The sequence below is a fragment of the Hibiscus syriacus genome, unplaced genomic scaffold, assembly GCF_006381635.1.
Source record: "Hibiscus syriacus cultivar Baekdansim isolate YM2019G1 unplaced genomic scaffold, ASM638163v2 tig00110482_pilon, whole genome shotgun sequence".
Classification (NCBI taxonomy): domain Eukaryota; kingdom Viridiplantae; phylum Streptophyta; class Magnoliopsida; order Malvales; family Malvaceae; genus Hibiscus; species Hibiscus syriacus.
The window spans coordinates 4,093,701-4,103,963 of record NW_024062758.1 but is presented as its reverse complement, the minus strand read 5'-3'; the positions used below and the strand labels follow the sequence as shown (position 1 = coordinate 4,103,963).

Here is a 10,263-nt window from a genome sequence, read left to right as displayed (position 1 = left end):
GTTCACTTTAACAAATAAAACTGTATATAATCAAACCAAAGACAACATCCATAAGGACAACATAATAGTCCTTGTGATTTCATGAAAAAACATCTGTCCTTTTTAAAAACTGTAAGGACAGATCAAATACTAGTACAAAGAAGAAAATAACACATATACACAACTAGTACACTCCCTATACACAACTTAATTGTATTGTTATGTATAGCATTAATAATCAATTAAGGCCACAAACATTAAGCAGCGGATGGGGCGTTAATATAACGAACAGCGCCAGCCTCTGGCGACGCTGCAAAATTTTGTTGCAGGCCAACTTGCTCATCCATATCAGCTTCTACTTCGCCAGAAGACACAACAGTTTTGTAGTCAAGGGACTTGTCATTGTAAATGTCCCACCATTTTGCCACCAGCATCTTAATGTCTTCCCTGTCCATGTTTTGTTCTTTGCCGGTATACCTCCATGGTTTGGAGCCAGCCGCACAGTAGTGAACGACCTTGGCCTTTTCCAGCTCAACGTTCTCCGGGTGGCGCCATAGCATGGCCAGGACCAGGTTGTAAATCGGTGGAATGGGCCTGTATATGTCCCTAAAGAACATGTTCAAGTAATCCTGCTCGGCAAAAGGGGTAGGAGGGGTGACTTTGAGAGTGGTCAACAGGTCCTCGTAGACAGATAGGCTGGGTTCATAAACGAACATGCCGGCGTTGAAGTAAAGAGGAGGCTTAGGACCGACCCAAGTAGGCCACTGGACCTTATTGGGGCATTGCTGGCAGTATCCAATCTTGTACTGTGGGGTATGGCTCCAGGTTTTCTCACAGAAGCAATCCATAACAGCATAAAAGTAACCATTCTCCATGTCGAACAAGTGGTCTATGTTATCAAACACTTGGATATCTCCATCCAAGTATATCATCTTGGAATACTCCACAAACTGTATGCAATTTTTAAGTACATAAAAGTACACAACTTGTTCATTTTGAAACCAGTTTTTAAACTGAAATTCCTAAACAGAACATGCAAAGATGTTAATATTAATATTTATACCTCCCAGATACGTAGCTTGGAGTAGTTGATGACATAGTAAGCCATGGCAAACTGGGTCTGGTACTCAGGTGGGTAGACGGGCTCGATCTCCATGAGTATACAGCCCTGATCCACAAGTATCTTCCTGTGATCTTCGGGCACGTCCGGCAAATGTGCCACCACAAGTGGATACTTGCTCTTAACCTTCCTGAGTCCCTTGGCTAAACCCAACACGCCCTTCACGTAGTCTCCGTTCCCTGCCAAAAACGTAACGTAAGCCCTTGTGGGAGGGATTGGAGCCTTGGTGGCGGTGAGAGTGGCAGCTCTGGTACTGGTGATGGTAGAGGCCATGTTTTGCTTAAATGGTAAACTGGTAATTGTATCATGCAAGAGAAAGCTCAATTGTTGGTGGGGAGGGATGCGAGTGCTGCGGCTGTTTATATAGGCATGTAAACAACGCGTTGGCCCACCTCAAAGAGAAAGGAAAAAGAAATAATATTGTGAATTAATTAAATATTTAATTCAAAATATTATATAATATTTTTATAATTACCTTGACATTACAATCTTAACTAAAACATTAAATACATCTACAACCCACTAATTGATATAACCAAACATACCTTACTGTGATATCGCCACGTACTCCATTGAGAGTCGGGTAGTTTCCTTGTAGGCTGTCGGTTATTCATAGTTTAGTTCAAGTGGCCAAACGTCGTCGTAGTGTCTACTAATTTACTGTGGGGACTGTCAGACGCCATGTGTCAGCATCACATATAGAGGTCGGTGATTTTGGTCGTTAGTTGTTTGAATCTACGGTTAGACAAAACCATCTTTATTTATTTGTTTTGTTTTTTCCCTCTTTATCGTTAAGTTAGTTTTATGACCCACAATTACATTAATACAACGAAAGTTCCAATATTTAGGTTTTATGGGACAATGCTCTTTATATAAGGGGCTAACCGACCAAATTTCTAGGATAATTTTTTGGAAGACAAATCGTTTTGACTATCAACTTCCAACTCCCATCCCATGTTTTGCATTCAAAATTTGACCAGGCTTCTTTATTTTTAATTTTGATTGTTATCTAATATATTGATTTTTGATTTTTCTTAATTTCATAAATGATGTTAATTTATCATTATATAATTTTAATTATATATATACAAGACAATGAATTAATATGGTTTGTTGAAAGCCAAGTTTACCGCAAATATACGAAATGATATTTTAATATTGCGTTTGATTAATTCAAATATAGAAGGGATTGTTAAAGGACGAAAAAGATTTAAGGGTCAAGCTTGTCCACATTTATTGTTTGGTGGGGCAAGGTTAGACTTTGGGTTGCTTGTAACTTGTAAATTAGCAACTCACTACGATTCGCTTCGCGCCTCGCCTGTAAAAGGAGATGGGCCAGTTTCTATTTAAAAGCTCATGTATATGAAATAAAATAGCCAGAGACGCTCCATTACGATTCGAAGTGTGCAGCGCCTTAAAGACTTCCCCGTTATTGATTTCAAGGATTAAAGACCGAGCCCTGATATTCCATGCATGCTTCAAACCTTCCAATCAGATAATCAATCTTTTATGGGGTCATACCAGCTTGTTACAACTCCAATCGGAGAGGGCCAGACACCAATTATTTGTTCTCAAAACCTGGTGTTTTGAGGTTGATGAGACAAATAGAGAAAATGAGAGGGGAAGAAGAAGAAGAAGAAGAAATAAGGGAGGAGGATTTTAATGTGGGGTTTAGTATTTGAGGTATAATTTAGACATTTTTGGATTCTTTTTGTCATAATCATATATAACATTAAAATATTAATAAAAATATGACATGATATACAAAAATAATAAAATAATCTATGTCATCTTTGAGTGATAAAAGAATTTAATTTATAATGTTTTGTGAGTAAATTGAAAAAATTAAAAGTATAATGAGTGAATAAGAGACAATAAAGTTCAGTAATAAATGACGCAACTTATCCTTTAAATAATTGTGTTTTGCAAAATATATACGTCACCATTAACTAAATTTTTTCCTAACAAATATTATCTTATAATCATTCAAATTATTAAAAATATTTAACACCCTTTGTGTAACTTAGTGTTTTAATAATCTATATCACCTACCAAATTAAGCAACATGTAAGGTTTTAATACAGCGAATAACATCAATGATGAGTTCTTAATATAATTTTATTTTAGTTTGTATGTTACATACATTTACATTTTTATTATGTAATTCATTGATATAATATATATTCGGGTAAGGTACATAAATGAGTTCAAATTATATGAAGATGTTGTTTTATTGAGTTAATCGACTATTAAAATTTTACAAAATGATCACTCGACTATTCATTATGTTCTAAACACATCATTTTTTCGTTAGAAATTGAAGGCGATTTGAGCTAGATGTTAACCTGCTAACTAAGATATGATATAATATGATCTCAAAATCTCAAATGACTATCATATCTCAATCAACATGTTAATGTCCAGCTCAAACGACTGTCGATTTTTTAATGGAAAAGGACGAATTTGGAACAAAATGAATAATTGGGTGACCATTTTCTAACTTTTAATAGTTAATTGACTCAACAAATAACATCATATAGCCAGTGATTATTTTATAATTTTTAATAGTTGGAGGTGCTCAACATAACATCTATAGGCGGAGGATTATTTGTGTACTTTACACTTATATTTTATGGTTTGTATTTTCATGATTTACATTTTATAGATTTGATTACCGGACTTTCAGAGAATTGATTATTTATATAAAAAAAAGTATGTATTTGGAAAATCTACTAAAAAGAACTAGCCATCAAGCTTCTTGCAAGTGGCAACGCAGCGAAAATTTGTCGCAGGCATCAGCTTCTACTTCACTAGAAGCCACAACATTTTTACAGTCAAGGGATTCATCATTGTAAATATCCCACCATTTAGCCATCAGCATTTAATGTCTTCCCTGTTCATGTTCTCTTCTTTGCATGTATACCTCCAGGGCTTGGAACCAGCCGCACAGTAGTAAACGACCGTACTCTTTACCAGCTTGATTTTCTCCGGGTGGCGCCATAGCATGGCCATCACCAGGTTGTAAATTGTAGGAATGGGCCTGTATATGTCCCTAAAGAATATGTGGTCGGTGTATGTATCAATTGATATGGTATTTTTCTGCTGCCATGTGTCGTCACCATATTTAGAAGTCGGTGATGGACACCTGAGCTTTCTTGTTCGATCAACTGTCCGATAAGAAACATCTCTCCTTTCTTACATTTATATATAAATTTCTTTAATTTGCAAAGCTTTTAGTCCCACAATTGCTGTAAGATGGTGAAACGTTTTCAATATATTAGGTTAATGGGATAATGTTCTTTATTTGAAGTACTAACCGACCGAATCTATGAGATAATTTTTAAGGGTAAATTAGATCAATGTTCACTATTCTTTAAAAAACTTATTTTGGTCATTAAGCTTCCAAAATTTTTATTTTATTCGCCAACATTAATTTATGCTTTCACTTTACTCGTCAAGAGTTGATCTATATTAATAAGATGCAAAATCATTATACGGTGATATATGTCACAACTTGATTAATTAAAAATTAAAATAATAAATATGAGTGGTTGAACAACAAGCATCTTTGGTTTCAAAACAACATATTGCAAAATCAGCCAAAAAGAACAAAAAGCTTAAGCGGCCCCTATTTCATTTGTTAAAGGAATTCGTGTACAAGACGGAGGGAAATGTGTAAAGAAAAGTATACCATCGTAGCGTCCTTCAAAGAACACTTCAGCAGAGGCAATGAAGAAGAAAGAAACGAGATTGAGAGAGGGTAAGATAAGGTATTCGTATGTAAATTGCCATATCCAGGAATAGAGATGCACATAGCCGGATTTAAATCCGATCCAGATCGGATAAAAACCGATCCGGTTTTTTCACTAAGCCAAAAATCGGTTTATAAAAAAATCGGTTCGGATCATAACCGGTTTAGAGGGTCGGATGATGTAACCGGTGTAATCGGTTTCGGTTTTAAAAAAACCGGTTTTTAATCCGGTAAAAAATCCGGTCATCTAATTTTTTAAACCTCAGACCAACCGATCTCCGTTTTTTCCTAAGCCAAAATCGTTTTATAAAAAAATCGGTTCGGATCATAACCGGTTTAGAGGGTCGGATGATGTAACCGGTGTAATCGGTTTCGGTTTTAAAAAAACCGGTTTTTAATCCGGTAAAAAATCCGGTCATCTAATTTTTTAAACCTCAGACCGGATTTTTAAACCCCAGACCGGATTTTTTTCCGGATAAAAAACCAATTTTTTATCCGATTTTTTTCAAACCGGTTTTTAATCAAGTAAAAAATCCGATCGTCCAATTTTTTCCCAAACCGGTTATACTATCCGGTTTTAAAATATCCGATCCGGTTTAAAAAAACCAGTTTTTCCCAAATTCGGTTTCGAATATTTTTTGCGCAAAATCGGATATTCGAATTTTTTGTGCACCTCTATCCAGGAAGCGTGAAAGTAGAAATGCAGAGTGATAGTGTGATTACATATTATCTACATAATTGTATATACACACACACCATATAATATATATATATATATATATATATATATATATATGGTCCTATGTATTAACTACCGACACTAGTGTGCTTAATGGACCTGTGCAATACAGCACTTGGTCCTATGATCCTATCATAATGGTGGATCTTGGCCAGAACTTCTCTGGCAGGTAAACTTGGATTTGTTTTAAACACGAAGTGCTCTAAGATATGCTTGGTTGAACATTTGCACTTTTACATGCATTAATTGTAGAATAATCGTCTCTCTGAATGTTGTATTACTCTCTCAGTTCACTTTGGGATGCATCAAGATGAGTAGATTGATAAGACGGGGAGAAAGACGAGGCACGGCATTACAGTGCTTTTCTTCTCCATGGCTATAACTTTGATTCGTCTCTGCCAAAGTTTGATAAATATAATTATATAAGATCAAAACGTAAAACCGAAGGGGTTTTTAGTTGGTGTCAATGATCATAGAGCTGCAAAACAAATATAGAAATTATAAAATTGAGATGCCTATCTTCTTGGCATGAGGATCAACGATCTCTTTTGGAAATTGGAATGTTATCAAAACCCCATAGTAAATCAAACATAAGTGATTACCTTGGCTATACATGTAGTATATAATAGAATAAAAGGACAAAAGGTAATTATTATTTCTGGTATCTTGTCTTTAGGATCAGGAATGTATTGCTTGTCATCCCAATCTTCAGGCTGCCATCATGCATAGCACAAATAATCTTCACCAGTTTGAATACATGTACAAAACATGAAGCATAGTACAAGTAAATCATCAATACCAAGCTCTGAGTATTGTTGAAGGGTTACCTTTGTCGTTAAGATCTCCATTCCATTTTCCACCGGAGAAGTTGTCGTCTTTCTTCCACTCAGATTTTATCCTCCAACTTTCCCATCCATCTTCAGTTTCAGAACAACATGCAAAATCATTCAAAAAGAAGAACAAAAAGCATAAGCAGCCCCTATTTCATTTGTTAAAAGCAATGCATGTAGAAAACGGAGGAAAATGCGTAAAAAAATTATACCATTGAAGCTTCTTCAAAGAACACTTCAGCAGAGACAATGAAGAAGAAAGAGAAGATAAGGGATTCGTATGTAAATCGCCATAACTGAATTCCAGGAAGCGAGTTAAATAAAATACAGTATTTCTCCATCTCACGAACTTTGCCTTTGTCGTTCGGATCGTAGAGTTGCGAAATAGATTAGAAAAAAAAAAGAAGAAAAAAGATAAATGGAGATTCGGGGTATCGATCGCCACACCTCTTAAATGCTAAGGGAGCGCTCTGCCATCTGAGCAACATCCTGTTGACTTGAATTTGGTATATACTAGTGATAACCATTCACTATCTTATTTATCATCTCAGGCTGGTGTAAATGGTTTTAACCCGGATGTATGTAATTGTACACCCATTATTTTTGAGAAAATTGTTAAATTTAGTTTAATTTGTTAATGAAAATATAAAAAATAAGAAATTTTGCATACCCAAATCTTTTAAAATAGAGTATTAAAATTTTAGACTCTTATTTTTTAATTTCTAGATCTGCCACTATTTTAATCATTTACCTTCTTCACAAACAAGGCATACAATTTTATACCAGAGATTAGAGACAGACATTACAGAAGAATTATATGACCATCTTCATAGCCTCAGGAATCAGAAAGCAGTTGGTTTGGATTTGAGTTAAGCGTTAGGCCGAATACTATGATACCCCAAGTGGGAAGTTTATTGGAAAACAAACAAAGTCGACTTTATCAAACATGGGACATTGCTATAGATTGATGCTGGAGAATCCAGAGATGGCTTCCTTGTTGTTCTGGGAGAATTGTGTTTGTGCTCTTACGATATGTGGCCTCAAAATATGTTCTCTTGAAATTGCTAAATCTCAGATACGCGTGTAATTCAACACCATTCATTGCTGTACAGCCACAAGCTTAGGGTAAAGTGTTAAGAGTTGGTAAGCAATATTCATCTTGCAAGTTCAGCCTACACAACAAATGGGTAAACTACACAAAGAGTGACTCAAGTTTGGATAAATTTCCTTTTCACCACTGAAATTAGAAAAAAACTAATGGTCACTAGTATTTTTTATTTAAAACAAAACGACCGTTCAAACGTTAACCTCCGTTACCAGATCACGAAAGTCTGAGTGTGATAATTAGGGTTTGAGTGTAGTAATGGTTTGATCAAATTAATGATGTTTTACATCTGTTGAGAGTTACATGTATGCTTGTGCATGTTACAGCTGAGATGGTTCTAGAAACGATCTAGAAGTTAGTTAGTTATCATAACAGATTGTTTTTATGAAATTTTGTTAAGCAGTTTTATCTTGGTAAGCTTGTATATAAGGAGCAGAATATGTAAGGCTTGTGATCATCTATTAATGATAGTTCTAGAAACTTGTTTGATTACTCAATATGGTATCATTCGCTTGTGATTCTGGAGCAGTCTGCTGAACTACGATGGTACTTGTTGCTGAGTCTTCCTCTTCGCAAGCTCAATCATTCACCAACAAACGAGTGAATGTGGTGCTCGACGAGACGAACTTCCTTTTATGGAAACAACAGGTTCTGCTTACTGTTCGCAGCCACCGTCTTGAACGGTTCCTAAACGGCACCTTCCCGATTCCATCAGAGACGGTTGTCAATCATCTTGGCGAGACAGTGGAGAATGAAGCTTATGAAGAGTTTATAGTGCAAGACAGTGCGCTTGCGTCTTGGCTTCTCTCGACGATCAATACTCCATTACTCCCGCAGTTCGTTGGCTCTGAATCCGCTGCCGCCGTGTGGAATACGGTTATGCAATTCTTTGCAAATCGATCCACGACTACAGTCATGAATCTACATTACAAACTCCAGTCTATGAAGAAAGGAGATGATTCGATTCGGGTTTATCTAACTCGAGTAAAAGAAATTTGCGACCCCTTGCTTCTTGTGGGAGCCCCGTGTCTTCAGTTGAGCACATTGTCAGCATTCTTAAAGGCTTGCCACGGGAGTATCAACCGTTCATGGCGGTCATTACAACCACTCGTGAGTCACTTTCTTTAGATCAGGTGTGTTCTATGATTGTCGATGCTTAAACACAGATAGCTCGGTTTGATTCTCAGCCTGAGAATTTCCCGATGAGTGCTAATGTGGTTCAAGGGAGAGCTACGACTGGTTCGACTGAGTCAGTTCGAGGGGGTCGGTCTGGTGGACGTGGTCGAGGCCGTGCCCGTCTTCAATGTCAGCTCTGTGGCAAGAATGGACACTCTGTGGAAAGATGCTGGTACAGATTTGTTCGAGACTTCCTTGGTGTCAATGCATCTTCTAGTTCATCGCAATCCAGAAATGAGTCCAGTGCTAATTGTATATTTCTTGATTCGACGGGCTGTGCTTGCTACAGTAGTAAAATTGCCTCTAATCAACCTCAGGCGCATATGGCTTCAGATGAGCAGTGGGTGGTTGATTCAAGGGCAACCCACCATGTAACCCCAGATGCTTCCAAGCTGATGAAATCTTCCGAGTTTACTGGACCAGGTAATCTTTTAGTGGGAAATGGTATATCTCTGAGGGTAAACTCGGTTGGAACATCTGTTTTACATACTTCTTCTAAGGCATTAATTTTAAGTGATCTTTTGCATGTACCAAGAATAACAAAGCACTTGGTTTCGGTGTCCAAGCTTGCTAGGAATAACAAGGTTTTCTTAGAATTTCATGCTGATGAGTGTTTTGTTCGAGATGAGCTGACTGGTGCAGTGGTGCTTCAAGGGCAGCAGTGTGAAGGACTCTATACATTTGCTTTAGAACACATGTTTACTTCATGTAATAAAGCTGAAGTGACTAATATTGTTGCTTCTAGCGTATTTGAGCTTTGGCATAGGAGGTTAGGGCATCCAACCTTCCATACACTAAAGAATGTGTGTAATTCGATCAATATTAGTGTTTCCAACAATCTTAATACAACTTGTGTTGCTTGTTGTATGGGAAAGAGTCACAAGCTTCCATTTGATTCTTCTACCACAGTTTACAATGTTCCTTTTCAGTTAGTTTTTACTGATCTATGGGGTGCTGCACATGTTCCTTCGTGTGGATATCGATATTACGTATCTTTTGTAGATGCTTGCACACGTCATACCTGGGTTTATATGCTGAAAACTAAATCTCAGGCTCTTGATGCGTTTCGGTTATTTCAAGCCCTGGTCTCAACTCAATTTTCTTCATCTGTTAAGTCAGTCCAAAGCGATTGGGGTGATGAGTATAGATAATTGTCTCGTGAGCTGACTCGTACAGGCATTACTCATCGGGTTACATGCCCTCACACTTCTGAACAGAACGGCGTTATTGAACGAAAGCATCGCCATTTAATCGAGCTAGCCCTTGTGTTGCTTGCTCAGGCAGCTCTTCCATTTCGTTTTTGGTCCTATGTTGTGGCTACTGCAGCACATTTGATAAATCGGTTGCCTACAAGGGTTCTAGGTAACATTTCTCCATTCGAGAAATGGTTTGGTTCAAAACCGGATTATCAGTCACTACGCGTGTTTGGGTGTCGCTGTTTCCCACACTTAAGGCCCTTTCAACAGCACAAATTAATGTTTCGTTCTGCACCTTGTGTATTTTTGGGTTACAGTTCACAACATAAGGGCTTCCAATGTCTCGCTCAGGATGGTCGAGTGTATA

At 37.2% G+C, this 10,263-nt stretch overlaps 2 protein-coding genes across 3 annotated transcripts in view; both read right to left on the bottom strand.

The window, feature by feature from the left end:
- Window positions 1-216: 216 nt before the first annotated feature.
- Window positions 217-1,387, bottom strand: LOC120128709 (galactinol synthase 2-like). Its single transcript, XM_039146340.1, has 2 exons — window positions 1,043-1,387; window positions 217-929 (listed from the first exon to the last, which is right to left on the bottom strand). The coding sequence occupies exons 1-2, from the start codon at window positions 1,370-1,372 to the stop codon at window positions 237-239; spliced, it is 1,023 nt and encodes a 340-aa protein (XP_039002271.1). The 5' UTR covers window positions 1,373-1,387; the 3' UTR covers window positions 217-236.
- A 4,492-nt stretch (window positions 1,388-5,879) lies between these two features.
- Window positions 5,880-10,263, bottom strand: part of LOC120128968 — a 35,780-nt gene continuing 31,396 nt past the window's right edge. For both annotated transcript variants that reach the window (XM_039146576.1, XM_039146575.1), the window contains exon 4: window positions 5,880-5,965. In XM_039146576.1, coding sequence (XP_039002507.1) covers window positions 5,895-5,965 — 71 coding nt within the window. In that variant the 3' untranslated portion in view covers window positions 5,880-5,894. The remainder of the gene's footprint in view (window positions 5,966-10,263) is intronic.